We start from the raw sequence: 19,848 nt of genomic DNA, 5'->3' as shown, positions 1-19,848 counted from the left end.
ATTTGTCTTTCACTGCCTGCCTTCACTTAGCATAATACTCTCCAGTTCCATCCATGTTGTTGTGAAAGGTAGAAGTCCCTTCTTTCTTTCTGCTGCGTGGTATTCCATTGTGTAAATGTACAGTTTTTGGATCCACTGATTTAGTGATGGGCACTTAAGGTATTTCCAGCACCTGACTACTGTAAATAACGCTGCTATGAACATTGAGGTGTATAGGTTCTTTTGAATCGGTGTTTCAGGACTCTTAGGATATAATCCCAGCAGTGGGATCACTGGATCACAAGGCAGTTCCATTTTTAGTTTTCTGAGAAAATTCCATACTGTTTTCCACAGTGGCTGCACCAGTCAGCATTCCCACCAACAGTGCACTAATGTTCCCTTTTCTCCACAACTACTCCAGCACTTGTTGTTTGTTGCTTTGTTTACGATGGTCATTCTGACTGGTGTGAAGTGGTATCTCATTGTGGTTTTAATTTGCATCTCTCTGATAGCGATACTGAGCATCTTTTCATGTGTCTCTGGATCCTCTCTGTGTCCTTTTTGGAGAAGTGTCTGTTCAAGTCCTTTGCCCATTTTTTGATTGGGTTACTTGTCTTCTTAGAGTGGAGTCGTGTAAGTTCTTTATATATTTTGGAGATTAAACCCTTGTCCAAAGTATCATTGACAAATATGTTTTCCCATAGTGTTGGTTCCCTTTTCATTTTGATGATGTTTTCTTTAGCCATGCAGAATCTTTTCTTAGGTCATTTCTGTCACAACAGGAATGATGGGTATAGGTGGGGAAATCAAATGTACATTCTTTAGCCACTCTCTTTGCCTGGAAGCCTGCAACAAATTTTAATTCCATGTAGTTACACTGTTGGTTGTCTCCCTCCACTGTTACTCGGTTTGTGTACAGAAAATTCAAATGCATTTTAAAATTAGCAGGAGGGGGAAAATTAGCAAGTAGATGTGCCGGGAAAAAAAGCCACATAAGTGTGATGTATTTAAAAGCCAAAAGAAAGTATTTTTTAGGTTGTCACTTTTGGTTTCTGTATCTGTGATTGCCTCCTGTGATCCTTTGCATTTTTCCACTTTAGACAAACCTTTAGAGTGTGTTGGGTATTTTTATGAACATTACCACAGTTAATCCTCACAACAACCCTTCTGTGGTTAAGCCTTATTGTCCCCATTTGACTGAGAATGAAAGGAAGCTGAGACTCAGGAAAGGTATTATACTATTATTAACAACAATAACAAAAGGTATAATAGCTAACATTTATTAAGTGTTTATTATGTGTCAGGCACTACTATAAGCATTCCCATAAATTATTTCATTTATTATTTACCATGGCTCCATGACATACTTACTATTTATTGACCCATTTTTAAAGATGAGGAAACTCACAGATAAAGTCACTTTGCCCAAGGTCAAACACCCATCTGACTCCAGAGCCCATTACTTCTGAGATTGTATGGCAAGTATTTGACAAACTACTACCCAGTTTTTTCTATTTTTTATTTAATTTTTTAATTTTTTACTTTTTTTGTATTTTTTCCATTACCATTTAGTCCCCTTATACCCACTCTACCCCAGCAATCACCACACTGTTGTCCATGTCCATGAGTCCTTGTTCATTTTTGCTCAATCCCTCCACCCCCTAACCTCCCTGCCTTAGCTGTCATCCTGTTCTCTGTCTATGAATCTATTTTTCTTGTTTAGTTCAGTTTGTTCATTAGATTCCACATATGGGTGAAGTCATATGGTATTTTTTTTCTCTGACTGGCTCATTTCACTTAGCATGATATTCTCCAAGTCCATCCATACTGTCACAAAAGTAAACTTTTCTTCTTTTCTACAGCCAAATAGTATTCCATTGTGTAAATATCCTATAGTTGTTTTATCTACTCATCTACTAATGGACATTTGAGCTGCTTCCATAGCTTGGCAATTGTAAATAACACTGCAGTGAACATAGTGGTGCTTATGTTCTTTCAAATTAGTGTTTTGGGTTCCTTTGGATATATTCCCAGAAGTGGGATAGCTGGGTCAAAAGGCAGATCCATTTTTAATTTTTTGAGGTATCTCCATATTGCTTTCCTCAGTTGCACCAGTCTGTAGTTCCACCAACAGTGCAAAAGAGTTCCTCTTTTGCCACATCCTTGCCAGCACTTGTTTGTTGATTTATTGATGATAGCCATTCTGACATGTGTGAGATGGTATCTCATTGTGGTTTTTATTTGCATTTCTTTGATGATTAGTGACATTGAGCATCTTTTCATGTCTGTTGGCCATCTATATGTCCTTTTTAGAGAAGTGTCTATATGAATACTTTGCCTATTTTTTAATTGGGTTGTTTGTTTTTGTGGTGGTGAGTTTTTTAAGGTCTTTATAAATTTTTATATTAACCCCGTATCAAATGTATCGGCAAATACATTCTCCCATTCTGTGGGTTGTCTTTTTATTTTGTTGATGATTTCCTTTGCTGTAAAGAAACTTTTTAGTTTGATGTAGTCCCATTTGTTTATTTTTTCTTTTGTTTCCCTTGTCCAGAGAGATATATCCAATAAAGTATTGCTATGAGCAATGTCTGAGATTTTGCTGCTTATTTTTTCTACAATTTTTATGGTTTTGAGTCTAACATTTAAGTCTTTAATCCATTTTGAATTTATTCTTATGTGGTATAAGAAGGTGGTCTAATTTTACTTTTCTGCATGAATCTGCCCAATTTTCTCCACACCATTTATTGAATAAACTTTCTTTAGCCCATTGTATATGCTTGCTTCCTCTGTCCAATTTAATTGACTGTAAAGGTGTGGGTTTATTGCTGGGCTCTCTATTCTGTTCCACTGACCTATGTGTCTATTTTTATGCCAGTACCAGGCTGTTTTGATTACCATGGCCTTGTTGTATAATTTGATATTAGGTAGTATGATTCTTCCAACTTTGTTCTTCTTTCTCAGGATCACTGTTGCTATGTGGGGACTTTTGTCATTCCACATAAATTTTTGAAAGCAATCTATAGATTCAACGCAATTCTTATCAAGATTCCAATGGTGTATTTCACAGAACTAGAACAAATATTTCACAATGTATACAGAACCCAGGTTTTTAATTCTCAGTTTAAGAGTGGCTCTCTTCCTTACCTTTGTCATACCACATCATGAACAGAGTTGAAATATCCAGTACACATTTCCTATGTACTTATTGAATGAAAGAAAATGAATAATTCAGAGATGAATTTAATTTCATTAGGAAGAAGACACTTTTCAGGGAGGCTTTTCCACATAAGAAGAATGCAACCTTCAGAGGTATGGAAGGATTTATCAAAAGTGTGACAAAGTGAATTTAAATATTTGGGTATTAATTCTATCATGGGCACACAAAACTTGTTCAAGGAATATTATAACTCTTAATTGGAGAAATAAAGACATAAATAAACACACAACTATACCCTGCTTCAACTTGGGAAGACTACATATAATAATGATTGCAATACTCCCTAAGTGAATATGTAGATATAATGCACTACCCATTAGAATCACTGTGGTATACTTTATAGAACTTGTCAAATTCATAGTGAAATTTATCTGGAAGAATAACTGGGCAAGAATACCACATAATACATTTATTTAAAAAGGTAATAATGGTACACTTACCCTATCAGATTTTAAAGCTGGTTGTAAAGTGACAGTTACCAAAACCATATGATAATGGGTTGAAAAAAAGTCAAACAGTGAAATTTGAAAAAAAGAGATTCTAGAAACAGATTAAGCTATTCTAAGAATATAGAGCACAGAGGAAGCAACCCTGAACTGAAGAAAGCAATCACTCTTTCTTTAAAAAATGTTGGGAATTCTAGGCACCAGTATGGAGAATAATTAGATCAGTAGTACATACAGTATTTTGTAGTAGATTCTAGAAAACAGACCAGTGGAATGGCATATTTATTTTAGCTATGAATGGAAGGTAAATTTGTGTCTGTTAAGTGGAGGATATTGTCAGAGACAAGATGGATGGTTTCAAATATATAGAAAATGTAATAAAAAGGTAAACAACAGAATGAGGAAATTGTCTAGGGCCACCATTACTAATAACAGTTGACTGTTCAAAATATATAAAGAATGGATACAGTTATTGAATGTCAGTTTTCAGATTCAGCTTCATAAAAGGGCAAGGAAAATGAATGGGCAATTTACACATAAGGAAATAAAGGCAGTAAAATCATTGCATGGAATGGAACAACCTCTCTAGCATTTAAAAAAATGAAAATAAAAACAGCTTCAATGTATCACAACCTGCTTATTGAACTATCAACAATTAATGGAAATGATAAACAGAAATTATAAACAGATAGGGTTACAAAATCCTGTCTTGGCAAGGCTGTAAGGAAACAGTATGTTTCTGGGAGTAGTATAAATTGGTTGTTCTCCTAGAGTGCAATCTAGAAATACATGACAAGAGTTACAAAACTGTTCATATTCTTTGATCCAGTATACCCTCAAGGAAATAATCTGAAAAGGAAAAATAATTTGTTTAAAGATGGGATGGTAGTGCTATTTATAGTCATGAAAAAGATTTATCAATTTAATACATCATCATGATGGAATAGAATATAGCCATTTACAGTGGTGGGTATACAAGTATTGTGTCACATAGAAATGGGTATTTGTAATAATATTAACCACAAAAGGCTGAATCCTAAATCACATGTTGAAGCTGATAGTAGCCACACACAAAGAAAATTCAGGAAGGCATCTAGTAAAGTGTAAATAGCTAGAGTTGAATGCACATGGTGTTCCCTGGATACATGTCAAGTTGTTGGAATTTATAATAAAAAAGAAAATCTGAGGAAGAGTAAACCCACATTAGTTTGATTTAGGCCTGGGAAGTTAAATATCAAAGGCTTTGGAAAAATCCCCATACCAATAACAGTGTTACTTACCAGACATGCTTGATCTCACTGTTAGCTAGAATTTGATTTGCTAGAATTCTCCATCAACCAGCACTTCCACTTATCTAAATTTGTGAAAACTTTGACATTTCTGAGGGGGCACATGACCAGATATTTGTAAGTGAATCTCCAAATTTGTAACCACCACTGCAACATAGAACCCCCTCATCACTACCATCACCAATATTTTATTATCTGGCTCAGAAACATCACTTTTTTAAGGCCTTTCCATTTCTGCTCACTGTCATCACCAGAACTAGTTTGCAGATAGTTTGCATTTCAGTGTCATTATTAACAAAGAAGTATGTTTTCTCTCTACCATGATTACTTCGCCTATCTACTTTGAAAACAAATAGAGACCCATCAAGTCACATCGAGATGGGAGTGCCAAGTGGTTGACTAAGCTAGGGTCCCTCCTTTGCTGGGTGATTTGCTCTACAAACCAGTATTGTGATGCCTTGCAAAGTCAAATTCATACCCTTTGCACAATGAGCAGTTACTACATTTCATGAATCTTTAGGGTTACTCTCAAAGCGATAGAACCTCAAATGTTTAATATATGTGTGTCAAAGAACTTCTCTATGATAATAATTGTCATTCATAATTAAGCACCTAGGATGCCTTTTAAACTGAGATAGAATCATTCATAACTTTATGACCTTGATATTAAGCCTGTTTCATTGTATTCTGGGTCTTTGAAACTCAGTAAGTTAATGCCTGGTATACAGAAGGACTCAAACAGACAAAACTTGCTCATTCCCTCAGGCCTGTCCATTGTTTAACCATGGTGGGGCCCCAGATTTCCTTAAATAGTATCTGGATTCTTAGAGCTTTTTGGAGCTCTACTATGCCCATTATTTTATTTTGTAAATCTTTATCCCACTTATCACATGGGTGGTATGTATATAGTTAATTAAAATACACTTTGTTTTGAGAAACTTTGTAATGGCTTTATACCTCTTAAAATACTGTGGTGAGTTGTGAAACTGGTATCAGAAGTGTGCAACCCATGGCCTATGGGCTGCATGTGGCCCAGGATGGCTATGAATGCAACCCCATACAAAATTGTAAATTTACCTAAAATATTATGAGATTTTTTTGTGATTACATGTTGCAATGTATTTAATGTGTGGCCCAAGACAACTCTTCATCTTCCAGTGTGGCCCAGAGATGCCAAAAGGTTGGACACCCCTGTTAGATAATGACTGATTAGAGCAGTGGATCTGAAAGTATGCTCTCAGCCCTATAGCACCATCATCATCTGGGAAACTGTTAGAAGTAAAAATTCTCCACTGTCTCCCATACCTACTAAATCAAAAATCTAGGGGTAGGATCCAGCAAGCTGTATTTTAATAAGCCCTCCAGGTGATTCTAATGCATGCTTAAGTTTCAGAACCACTGAATATTAGGGAATAGAGGTGTAATAATTTTGTCTACCCAGATAATGAGCTGAACTATTCTTGTAAATAAAAACCTTCCTGGCCCCTTGGAAATGTATTATGCACTCCTAAAATGTCTTTTATTAAAACATTGGTGAGGCAGTATGTTGTTCTGGACAAGACATAGGCATTGGAGTCCGATGGACCTTAGTTGTAACTTCTCCTGGTCACTTACTCTCTGTGTTCCTTCAGTTATCTAACCTTTCTGAGCCTCATTTTTAACATGAAGAAGACAATACTCAGACCAGAAGATTGTCTCAAGAGTTGAATGAGATCAAATCTGTCCAGTGTGCACCCCTGTACCTGACATATGATGGAATCTCAGTAAATAAGAGCGATTATTAACATCCCTTATCACCATGGATATGACACTATATAGGGTCCAGGGACTAATGGGAAGACCTTAGAAATTCCAAGTTGGGGTCTTTGGAGAGAGGGAGCTAAGTTTCACACAGAATAGCCCATATAAAGCAAGGACTTCTCTGATCTCTTCAAAAGACACTGTGCCAACCTCCCACAGGCTATAGAAGCCTCAGGGCAAATTCTGCTTATTTGCATTTGTTTTTTGCCAGCCTAATTGTTCTTTACTTGAAGTTATGTGAACCTAGCAGCAGAGAAGGGTGGTAACAACAAACCATATGAGCCCTTCTCCCCTCCCTGTATAGCCTCCTTGTGTCTCACTTCCTGGATCTTGCAAGTATTTCCTTCAGTAATAACCTGGGAGTGACTGTTTCTCTTGGAGCAGTCTTATCTTTTAGCTGCTGAGGAAAGGGAAAGGGGAGAGAGGCTGGATCTGTGCACTCTTGCTGCTGAGATGCTGGAATGCCAAGCTATTGTGGGGAGTTTAAAAATAAAATTTCCAAACAAGAAAACTTCAAAAAGGTGAAGGAAGAGGCAGGAGGAATGTTTTTAGTCTCTGCAAATATTAGTTTTCATTTTCTATTACTATTGGGCAAAAATAAAAGATTTTAACAAAAGGGAACAATCTATTCATCAGAAAATAAGGTAACTTGTACCAAGAGAAAAAGAGAACAGCCCAGGACTGGGCTGGCAATTTACTTTTGTTTTTGAGATGTAATCTCCTTGCTTGTGTCAACAAAGCTCTTTCTCATACTTAGACTTCATGCTTTCTCCTGTGTCTTCAGCAAGGAGCTAAAGTCTTTATGGATACTTGGGGATGAATGTAGTATAAGTACTTTTTGCCTCTCTCCAGGAGTCCTTGCTTTAATGGGATTGTCCCATGGAGTAAAATAAAGCAAGAAGTTTCAGTTTGGACACTACTTCATCTTATTAGTTAGGGAAGTGATATATCCTTTCTAAGCCTCAGGATCCTCTTCTGCAAACTGGCAATAATGGTACTTACTTCAAGGGGTTGGTGTGAAGATTAATAGAAATGTATACATTGAAGTGCCTAAAACAGTGCCTAACACATAGTAAGAAGTAAGAAACAGTAGTTTTGTTCCATTAATAAAGCTTATTGTCCTCCACTTGATCCCAAAGTGGAATTGTAGATTTCTGTGCATATAGGAGACTTGAGCCCTTTGAAAATAGGACCTCTAGAGGCCAGTATCATCAGCCTGACACTTCAGTAGAAGCCTCCTATTCACCAGTTTGTTTCAGCTGTTAGTGCTAGGAAGGCAAGGGCTATATTGGTTTTCCTTCCCTTGCACAGTGTAATTAATATTCAGTGACAGCTTGGAATGACTTGTATACCCATTGGTCCAGCTGATCCCATTGAGGGCAGTTCTTCCCCTTTCTGGAGTCCTGCTTACTCTGTTCCCCTGATATAAGTGTCTCTGCAAGGATGAGGCTGGTCCTACACAAGTTGTGCAAGTCGGAAGGCAGTGCTTTTAAAATAAGAATTAATATAGAGAATAGCAAGTTCCAGGTTGCCTTGTTAGAGCCCATTGCCTCCAGGTAGGACCACAGTGTCATGAATGGGTGCACCAAATGTCACTAGAAGGGTATGCTCTTTTCTTCCAACTGATTCTGGAGTTGGCTATCTAGAGGTAAGTTCTGTAAGACTGATTTCGTGATTTGTACCTAAACAAGACAACTTAGAATACCTAGTCCTTTTGATCTTATCTCTGCAGTTAAGCCTAAACTTGTCTTTTATTATCTTTCCTCTTTAACAGATGGGAAGAATGAGTAAATGAGCCCAGGATTAAAATCCTTGGTTAGCCAGGGCTTCCTGGCTAGGCAGCCATGTGGCTGAGCTGGGACCCAAGATCTCCCAATCTCTCAGCCATTAAGCACATCTGAACATTAACCAGAGGGACATGTAGTCCAAATCCTTTGATGGAAACAAAGAACAAAGCTGAAGCATACAGCAGTGAAGGTTGTACACTGCATAACTTGTACAACCATATGCAGTGGTTCTGAGTAAGGGACTTCACTCTAACAATAAACACAGTCCTGTCACTTATTAATCACCTTTCATGTACCAAGCGTCATTGCTATGTTCTTTTTTATTTTTATTTTTATTTATTTTATTTTATTTGTAATTGAATTTTTGGGGGTGACATTGGTAAATACAATTATATAGGATTTAGGTATACAATTCTATAATACATCATTGGTACATTGTATTGTATGTTCACTACCCCAAGTCAAGTCTCCTTCTATTTCTTCCATGTATATCTCCTTTACCCTCTTCTACCTCCCCCACCTTGTTCTCCCTGGTGATCACCATACTGTGTGTATGAAGTTTGTTTTGTTTTGGGTTTTGCTTAATCCCTTCACCTTTTTCACCCAGCCCCCAACCCCCCACCCTGAGAACTATCAGTCTGTTCTCTGTTGCTAGGTACTTTTTATATAGTTAAGCTTCACAACAGCTTTGTAAGATAGACATTTTACCAAAACTGAGGTAAATTAAATACTCTGCTCATGATTGTATAGCTTTTGAGTTATGGAGCCAGATTTTAAAATTTTACTGGAATTTAGACCCAAGTCTTTCTGACAATGTGTTCTTTCTACTCTGTTCTATTGCTTTTCCAGTGCCCTGGCTAGGGAAAAAGAAAGAGTAGTAAATTTGATTACTGTCATGAAGCAGGGTTCTTCTTACCATAGCAGTGGGACAATGGCCTAAATGAGGCTTTTGGAGAGGTTGCTGTCACTGCCTGCATTTTATCAGATGGAGATTGCAGATGAAGATGGGGAAGGGGGAGAAAGGCGGAGATAGAAGGTAGGAATGTGTGTAGCAAGGGGTAGAAGAAAGGCTGTATAGACTGAAAACTAATCTAACTGGAACAAATAACTCTGTCTTCAAACCTCATTCCCTAAACCACAACACTTATATATCCTTTTTACCCTGGCCCTTTATTTCCATGGGCCTTGAGTTCCCGAGCCATTTGTATTAGAATCTCTTGGGCCAATTGTTAAAAATATGGATTCCCAGACCCTACCAGAAGTACTAAGTTCCAGTTTCTGGGGCTGAGAGCCATGAATTGCATTTTAAACAATTTCTCCAGGTAATTCTGATTAGGAGCCACTTTGGTCAGGAGTGACTCTCCCAAACTAGTGGTTTCCAATCTTTTGGATTATCCACCCTTCTCCAAAAGAATTTTTTAAGTATGTGCCGTCAGTATATGCTGGAGTTAATTAATAAATCCCTTATATGTACTAATGTCCTAATATTTATGTTTTTAAATGCAAAAAATACATTAGTATTTTTATATGAGAATGGTCTCTAATTTTCCTTTATGTATCTTCTGTTGTGGGTTTTGGTACTGACATTGTGTCGGATTCTTTTCTTATCCCTCTATTCTCTAGATTCCAGAGTCTAGGAAGCATAAATAGCATTGGGGTTGTCTGTTCTTTGAAGGTTAGAATTAACACAAGACCATGTGAGTGTGCTTTTTATTTTTGGTCAAATTTATCAATATTTTTTCTATGGTAGCTGGTGGGTTTAGATATCCTCATTCTTCCATTTTCTTTTTTGCATTTGGATTTTTAATTAGATTAGCAAGTGGTCTATCTGTCTTATTTTAATTTTCATGTAAAGAACCAGATTTCAGCTTTAATTTTTTGTTCTATCATTTGTTTTCCAGTGTATTGATTGGTGACATGAATTTGCTTTCTGCTTTGCTTTGGTCTGCTTTTGTGCCTCTTTTCTTAACCTCTTTGGTGGAATGCTTAATTCATTTATTTTAATTTGTTCTTCTACAATTTTTCCTTTTACCACTGCTTTAATCAACCATATCCTCCAGCTTCTCATATTTTCATTGTTCTTATTTTCAAGGTATTCTACAGTTTCAGACTAGATCACCTCTTTGACTACAGTAGAGAATATTTCCCCTTTTATTTTTTATGCTAGAAGGTTTTTTTGTTTTTCATTTTTGTTGTTAGTGTTATTGTATTATGATTATATTCTGTACTCTGTACTACTCTACTTTTTAGGTTAATATATAATCAATTTCTTAAATTGCTCAATGGGCCCTTAAAAAAGTAGGGCCCATACACTATTTTTAGTGTATGAAAAGTTTAGATTTTTTTCCATTACATTTTTAAATTTTTTTATTTATTATTTTTAGAGAGAAGGGAAGAAGGGAGAAAGAGAGGGAGATAAATATTGATGTGTGAGAGAAACATAGATCAGTTGCCTCTCACACATGCCCCTACCAGGGACCAGCTTGCAACACAGGCATGTGCCCTAACCTGGAATCTGACCAGTGACCTTTTGCTTTGTGGAATGACGCTCAATCAACTGAGCCATGCCAGTCAGGGCTCCATTAGTTTTTAACTGTGAAATCTGTCATCAGCTGAAACAATCTCATGTTTTGTTTCTGTTTTCTACCTTTGCATTTCCTATAGATTTTGTTTTAGGAAATTTTTATTATTTTTTTCAGTTATAGTTGACATGCTATTATATTAGTTTCAGGTGTCCAATACAGTGATTAGATATTTATATCACTTATGAAGCAAATACCCAGATAAGATTAGTACCCACCTGGCACCATACCTACTTAATTAAAATGTTATTGACTATATTCTCTATGTTTTACTTTACACCCCCCTGACTTGCTTTAGAAGTTTTCATGCTCTGTGATTTGGTATGTAAAGATTCAGAGTAGTTAGATCTTCATCATCTGTTCTAATTGTTAATATTATAGTGCCCTTCTTTGTTTTTATTTTTTTGCCTTTAATTCTTTTTAATGATATGAATATCATGGCCCTTGTTTTTCCCCATTTCAGCATTAATTCATTTATTTAAAAAGTATTTATTGAATGCCTACTGTGTGCTAGGCACTAGATACCAGATGAATGAGATACACAAGATCCCTGCAGGTGTGGAGCTTATATTTGAGTTAGAGATTGGACCACAGGATAAACAAGTAAAAATAAGTATGTAACAGAATCTTAGGTCATGATGTATCCTCTGAGAAAGAACAAAATAGAAAAAGGAAAATTAAGGACGTCATCTCTATTTTAGATAAGGTGGTCAGGATAGTCCTCTTTGCCTACCACCTTGTTTTTTTGTTTATTTCATGAGGGGGAAATGCCAGGTGGAACAGTTTGTACACAAGAGATCATTTTAATCGAAATAAGTTGTAGGTGGGCTAAGGCCTAAATGAGAAGAGAGTGGGGAATGTGTGGATAAGAATTTTTGATCTATATGACTGATGAACTAGCCAGTATGGGGACTGGAGATGAGGGGAGTGAAGGATATTTTTGCATTCCATTCTATCTGAGCTTGGCTACTATTATGTATATTATTAAATAAATATTCTCAGTATTTATTATGACTATTGGATGGACATTCTGTCTGGTGATTTGATTGAACTGCTGGAATTTCCTGTCACTAGGCAGTACTTAGAATGATGCTTATTGCTTACAGGCTATAGCAGGAAACCAAATCTTTTGGCTTAGTGGGCTTAATAGATGTCCTCTGACTTTGGTGACTCTTTATTATATATAAATATAATATGTATATATACATTATATGTATATAAATGTTTGACTTTTTATAAATATTTTTATGCATTTTGAAATAAACATGGACTCCTTTCCTTTGGTATTTTCTTCTATTGCTTATAAGATGAGAATGTTATTTCTCTTCACAAATGAATTTAATTTTGATAGTTTTTTCTTATAGGTATATTATATACACATATAACATATATATTTAAATTTTATACACATACACCCTTAAATCTGGAATTTATTTTGAAGAGTGTGTGTGTGTGTGTGTGTGTGTGTGTGTGTGTGTATCATGGTATAGCTCCAAATAATACTGCTCTGCAGGTATCTCCAAAAACATTTATTAGTCTGGCTGGTATGGCTCAGTTGGTTAGAGCATTGTCATGTTACTGAAAGGTTGTAGGTTCAATCCATGGTCAGGGCACATACCTAGGTTGCATGTCCAGTCCCTATTGGTCAGTGCATATGATCCCTGGTCCCAGCTCTTATGGGGAGCAACCAATGGTCTCTCTCATACTGATGTTTCTCTCTCTCCCTCTCTCTCTAAAAGCAATGAAAAAATGCCCTCAGGTGAGCATTAAAAAGATATATTAAATGATCTTTCTTTATCTCCTTGTTATGGAAGGTCAATTATACATGATGTTCAAATAGTTTCATTTGTTTCTGGGCTTTCCATCCTGTTCCACCAATCAGAATGCACTGTTTTCATTGTAAATTCTTTATAATATGCTTAATCCCTTACTCACCCCCCATTTCTTCTGTAGCAAGTACTCTTTAATATTATATCATACTTTACTTTACAAGCTAATTTTAAAATTCTACAGTTAAAAATTCCTATTGAGAATTCTGACTGGAATTATATTAAAAGGAGATACTTTAAACCCAAAATAGCAGATATTTATAAATGTTCTGCTTGATGTTTTTTCTTACAAGTATCAGAACATCGGCAGAATGTGTACCTGTCAAATTCATGAAATAACTTGATTCTAGAGAAACAATAGGAGAATGGAAGTAGGGAGTGAAACTAGGATATTTTTTATTTCTTGAAAAAAAATTATGAAGCATCAGTGAATGGGAAAGTATTAAGATGTGCTTATTGTGAGCAGTAGGTGGGAACATGAATATTTATTTTAACAATCTCTGTATGTTTGTAAATATTTGAATGTTTCATAATTAAAAACAAAAGAACAGACAAAACAAGATAAGCAGACTTGTAAGCCTAAGGATATAGCACATTCAGTCTGAGTGCTACAAGCAGACTGAGGTGGTGTGTGTATTCAGACTTTGGACATTGTCCAGGTTTAAACCATAGCTCTGCCACTAACTAGCTTTATGGCCCTGAGACAGTTACTTAACCTGACCATGCCTCAGTTTCCCCAGCTGTCAGGACAATAATAATAGCAACTTCCTAGGGTTATTATGAGGATTAAATATATTAAGATATTATATATTACTATTATTACATTTACTACATAGATTACATTGTTTTGTGCCCATTTTAAATTTTACATAAATGATGTCATCAAAAATATGGGATCATCTGCAACTTGCTTGCTTTACACAATCCCAATCTGCTCTTTTACAGGGAAACGGCTAATTCTAAGACTGGATTTTCATGGGCAACCCCCTTTCATCCTTGCCTTGAGAACCCAGCACTGGACTTGTCAAGCTACCGAGCAATCTCCTCTCTTGACCTCCTTGGAGATTTCAAGCACTCTTCAAAAAAAACAGAGGAAACTTCAGTTTATGAGGAGGGAAGCCCCGTGGCCTCCATGCCCCACCCACTGCGTAGCCGTGCCTTCTCAGAGAGCCACATCAGCTTGGAGCCCCAGAGCTCCCAAACCTGGGCACAGCAAAGGAGGGACCTCTTTACCAAAGTTGATGAAACACAGCTAGATCCTCTGGGAACCAAGAAGAAGGCCTTTCCTCCTCCTCGTCCTCCTCCTCCCAACTGGGAGAAGTACAGGCTCCTCCGTGCAGCCCAGCAGCAGCAGCAGCAACAGAAGCAGCAACAGCAGCAGCAAGAGGAGGAGGAAGAGGAGGAGGAGGAGGAGGAGGAGGAGGAAGGACAAGAGGAGGAGAGAGTCGAGAAGGAAGAGGGAAGAGAGGAGGAGGAGCTGCCACCCCAGTATTTCAGTTCAGAAACCATTGGTTCCTGTGCTCTCAACACTGAGAGAGTCCTAGAGCAGCCACAGCCTCTGGGCTTTGGTCATCTGGAGGTCTCAAGGCAGAGCACACAAAACCTCCCAGCAGAGCAAGAGCCTTTTGCTCTCCTTTCCAGTGATTTCCTGCCTCCAATAAGGGGCCACTTGGGATCTCAACCTGAGAAGGCTCAGCCACCTTGCTATTATGGCATTGGTGGGCTTTGGAGGACGTCGGAGCAGGAGACCACTGATCCCTCCAAGTAAGTGCTTATGAAGACATTAGGTCCCTGAAGAGGCAGGCAGCATGAGTATGAATTCAACCCTATCATGTACCAGTTACGTGACCTTGGACTGTTCCCAGCCTCAGTTTTCTCAGATGGACAGCGGGCATAATGATACCTATTGCATGTTGTTGTTGTGAATATGAAGTTAATCTATGTAAAGGACATAGTCCCATGCTTAGCACATAGTAGGTACTCAGTAAACTATAGTTGTTTGTGTTCTTATCCCTAAATACCACCATCAAAATATATTTATTATTTCCCAGTTTGTCTTTAAGATATGCATCAGTTTCTTGCCCCTGAGCCAGAAGGCCTTGTTGTTTGTACTAGGCTTTTCCTGGAAGTATGGTTCAGGTACTTTTTTTACCTTTTCTTATGCTTGTTCTTCAGAACAAGAGGCTAGGTCACAACCTGACTTGCATTTGCTCTAGCACCTGCCTGGACTTTTAAACTCTTCCAAACACCCCAGCATCAACGGTGTTCCTTGGGTTGGGTGCTTTATGCCCTGATCATTCCTCACAATGGCTAAGAACATAGTTTTCCTCTTCCACTTTCTCCATTACCCCCACCCTTGTTTCACCTATCTCTACATTTGCTTCAGTGGGCAATGCATGGTAGTTGACAGGGTGAACTAACCGGGCAGGGAAGCCAAAGCAGAAGTGTCAATCTGGCTGCAGGACTCCCAGTGTCTGTTCTCTTCACTGTGCCAATGCTCATATGCATGCCCTACAATGCATGGTTGTCTTCTTTGCTCCAAAGCAAAAGGGCTTTGGCTCTCAGTTCTGCCAGTTCTCCAGTGGAGAGCTCAGACCACTCTGCTGGGAGTGAAGGTTGGGGGTAGTTATCTATCCTCTAAGTGCTTTATTTAAATCCCTTTAGAGAAGGAACCTGCCTGAGACTTGTTGATATTAGAAGTACCTTCTTATCATGTCTTTTACTGACAGGCAAATCCATTACTTGGCTATCTGGAGCTAGTCAAGGTTTTCTAGCTCAAAATGCCACAAGTACAGCACTTACAGGGCCAGGTTCCCTGAAACTGTGAGAATCTCTTATCAGATACCTAGTGGCTGCTTCTTAAGCTGTCCATCTATCTGGGGAGCATTCTTATTGTAATTGGAATATATTTTGTGGAAAGTGACTATAATTGTTATCTATCATAGCAGAGAGAAGAAAGGTGACCTAACACATAATAAGTGCTTAATATTCAGAAGAAAGACATTGAAATATAGAACAAACTGACAGTAACCCAGAGGGGAGGGGGGATAGGGATAACTGGGCAAAGAAGGGAAGGGTTGTCAAGGAACATGTATAAAGGACCCATGGTCAAAGCCAAAGGAGAGGGGTAGGATTGAGTGTGGGAGGTAGGGGTGGGTGGGATGGGGGAGGGTGGTGAGGGGAAAATGGGGATAACTATAGTTGAACAACAATAAAAAATACAATAAAATATTAATTCTAAAAAAAGAATAAAGAATAAATGAATGAATGAACATGAATTAAGCATTTGCTCTGTGCCAGACACTGCTAGTCATTTTCTATCCATTATTTCATTTAATCCTCCCAATAGCCCTAAGGCCCATTAATTATTATCCTCATTTGACAGATAAGAAAACTAAAGCTGAACAAAATAAGAGACCAAATAAGTCAGAATTGTGCAGCAAAGATTCAAAACCAGATCTCTCTGACTCCCATATCCATGCTTATTTCACTATTTTAGTCTCATAGAGATTTTGTCCTGATAGTAAGCCAGGCCTTGATGAGGCCCTCCCATGTCCTGTAGGGTAATATGTATGGGATATAGTAGTTATAGTACTCTTGTCAGTCTCCTGGTCCAGCTTCCTTGATCTATGTCCATTCGCCTTGGCACCTTGGCCAAAAAAAAAGAAATCGCTATTGTTGCAGATCTTGTAACTTGTTTCACAGATTTTTAAAAATATGACTATGCAATGTGAGGGGAAGCATTTGTTTGCATACATCCCTGGTTTGTGGCTGCAAAAAGTCAATTAAGATTCTTCTTTGAGTGATGGCAATTTAAGGAACAGCATCAATCCCAACATAGCTAATATTTTTGCTTGCTTACCATGTACCAAGCATTGTTCTAAGCACTTTCATGTACTGATAGATTTAATCTTCACAACAAACCTATGAAACAGATACCATTATTCTCCTACATTTTTTAGATGAGAAGAGTGAGGCACAGGTAAATTGCAGAACATCACAGGTAGCCAGAACTCTGGTAGTCTGGCTCACTATACCCACTACATCATCCCAGAATTTCTGGACTCCTCAAGAAGAACCTATTATAGATCCTCAGATAATACAGGGTTCTAACCAAAAGGAAGTGGCTTTAAGATTTTGCAATGGAGAATAATATTAGGGGCAAGTACATATGTAATACATTGAATCTAAATTAACCCAGATTATCTCTGTAACCCACATACTATTCAGTTACAAAATTCTGGGATACATTTAGAAGCAGGTTAATGGAATTATTGAGTGTTATCTAAGTCTAATAACACTGATTCAGGTGCTGGTATAGCTTGCTTTATGGACTGTTTGATTTCCTTTTAGTGCTCTGTAGAAAAAATCTGATTTTGTCTTCAGTGTCCATTTTCAAATTCAGATTGTGTTCTCAGATCTCCTATAATCCCTGACTTATTAATGAAGATTATGAGGAAATGAACCCTAGGACATGGTGCACAGGGCTCTGCTTGCTGGGGAACTGTGTCTCTAATTAGCACATCCTTTTAAAATAAATTTTTATTTTTTCCAGTTTTATTGAGATATAATTGACATATAGCCACATTCTTTTTAAAAAAATTATTGGTTGATTGATTTTAGAGATAGCAAGGGAAGAAAGAGAAACATCTATCTGTTCCACTTACATATGCATTCATTGGTTGACTCCTGTATGTGCCCTGACTGGGGACAGGACCTGCAACTTTGTCATATGGGGATACCTTTCCAACAAAGTGAGCTACCTGGCTAGGGCTACATTCTTTTTTTTTCTTAATTCAGTACTTTCTGAGTCAGAACACTCACATATGCCTTAAATATTTTTCTTATAGATAGGAATTTTCTATCTTATACATTCATGTGCCCTCCAGAATGTTCTCTTTTCTCTGCTAACATAGATATAGTTCAGTCAGAAAATTCCTTACATGCATAGTTTTATATGCTGTCAAGTTGTCCCTTTGGGAGTATACCATAGTGGCTAAAAGCACATATTTTGGATTAGGTCACCTAAGTCTACATCAAGGACCTGATATTTAATGTCTGGTGATCTTGGGAAAGTTACTTTACCTCTCAATGCCTAGCGATGCCTGTACAATTGTTGTCATGAGCATTAAATTTTATATCTGCATCTAGACCACCTCCCATCCTGCCACACACACACACACACACACACACACACACACACAGCATAGGACAGTTTCTGGGACATAATAAACACTGTGCTATGTTAGCTAATAGTGTTCTTTTATCAGTATAATTAGCTTAAAAACCTACATGTAAAATTAATATCTAGGTTGAGGAATGTTGGCATGCCAAAGTTCCTTTTGTGTGATGAATTACGAGACAGCATGGTGTGAATTGGTAAATAGCTGTGGAACATTTCAACCATTATTTTTGACCTTTATCTGAGAGCTGCAATTAGCTGCAAAAATGACTAATGAGTTTTTCCTATTTTTCCTTTCAAATAGCTAGAGGTTAGCAAAGGGGCAGTGACACTGACAGGTAGGGGTGGCTGATAGGCAATAAGAATATAGAGGGAGGGAGTGGGCCTCCCCCTTGCATAAATTATGGGTGAAATTATTTGCCCCTGTCTCAGAATCCTGACATTGAAGCATTTTATTTTTATTTCCTTCCTCATACCAGACCAGAAGCTTTGATGGCAGAAGACTCCAAACCCAAGACAGCATGGAGCCAGAGCTACTTCTTTCCTGAAGAGCAGTTCTCTTTGATGGGCTGGGGCTCCAAGAAGCAGCACCTCAGCCCCATGGGCTTCAGTGAACCCAAGACAACAGGGTCTGCTGCTGCACTTGTCAAGCCTCTTGGTGCCACTGGTTCCATTCCCACCCCCACTTTATTGTCCAACTATGGAGGAGGTTGGGGCATTTGGGGATATACCAGAAGTGGAGAGATGCTATTCCTTCTCAGGCCAAAGGCCTACTAGAAACCAGGCAGTCTCAAGAGAGCTCATAAGAGATGTGGTAGGCTGTGACAAGTCCCTGGCAGGGTTGCTAACCCCAGCCTCCAACATGGTGACTACCTGCTAAGGTCAAGGGTGACCTCTTTGCTGTGGAAGATCTGCAGTGGAGGGACCATTTTAAGCAGGAGTTGTACCACCAGGAAAGAAGAAATGATCAGTGTTCAGGAAAGCCAGGGGTGTTTTTGCAAGCAAGCAGACTAAACAGAGCTGGAGTGGGCAGGGTCCAGGATAGATAGTTGGGAAGTCAACAGGCTTAAGAGGACAAATAGCTGAGGTGTTAGATACATCCCTACCACCTAGCCCCTCCTTAGGATCCATATTCCAGTGCCATGAGCCAAGGGGGATAATTGATGATAAGCCCAGAACTTTAGGGGCCTGTTAGTTTTTCTGGATGTAGTGGGATGTCAATGACCAAACCAAATGATCTCTAAAGAAATCCCTGTAGCTGCAGAAGTCAGGGGCAAGGAAATTGCCTTTTAATTTCTTAAAATTGGCCTTGATTTGGCTTTTAGATAGCTTTTATGTGGTCTGTTTACATTTCAACCTGCTTCCTGGTCCATCATTTCCTTATTTTACAACTCCTTGGTGAAGCAGGGTCCCATTGTATTACAAATAGGGAAACTGAGAACAAGAAAGGTCAGCAGCCTCTCAACAGAAGTGTTCAAATGGTCATTCTTTGTTCTCACAGGCAAGAATTTCAGCACTTCTCACCTCCTCATGGGGGCCCAGGGATCCCTACCTCTTACTCAGCTTATTACAATATTTCTGTGGCCAAGGCAGAGCTGTTGAACAAGTTGAAAGACCAACCTGAGATGGCAGAGATTGGCCTAGGAGAGGAGGAAGTGGACCATGAACTGGCTCAAAAAAAGGTGATTTTTTAAAAATACCTTAGAGATTTTTCAGTATTTAGCTTGAGTATGT

At 38.1% G+C, this 19,848-nt stretch overlaps 1 protein-coding gene across 2 annotated transcripts in view; it reads left to right on the top strand.

Moving 5' to 3' along the window:
* The window catches only part of SHROOM4 (shroom family member 4), a 245,547-nt gene that overhangs the window by 215,411 nt on the left and 10,288 nt on the right, over positions 1-19,848 (top strand). For both annotated transcript variants that reach the window (XM_045860645.1, XM_045860646.1), the window contains 3 exons: positions 13,878-14,696; positions 18,594-18,743; positions 19,616-19,796. In XM_045860645.1, the coding sequence (XP_045716601.1) occupies positions 13,878-14,696; positions 18,594-18,743; positions 19,616-19,796 (1,150 nt within the window). The remainder of the gene's footprint in view (positions 1-13,877; positions 14,697-18,593; positions 18,744-19,615; positions 19,797-19,848) is intronic.

This window comes from Phyllostomus hastatus, unplaced genomic scaffold, assembly GCF_019186645.2.
Source record: "Phyllostomus hastatus isolate PE091 unplaced genomic scaffold, TTU_PhHast_1.1 phas_scaffold_200, whole genome shotgun sequence".
NCBI classification, from domain to species: Eukaryota; Metazoa; Chordata; class Mammalia; order Chiroptera; family Phyllostomidae; genus Phyllostomus; species Phyllostomus hastatus.
This window is presented reverse-complemented; position numbering and strand designations above follow the sequence as displayed.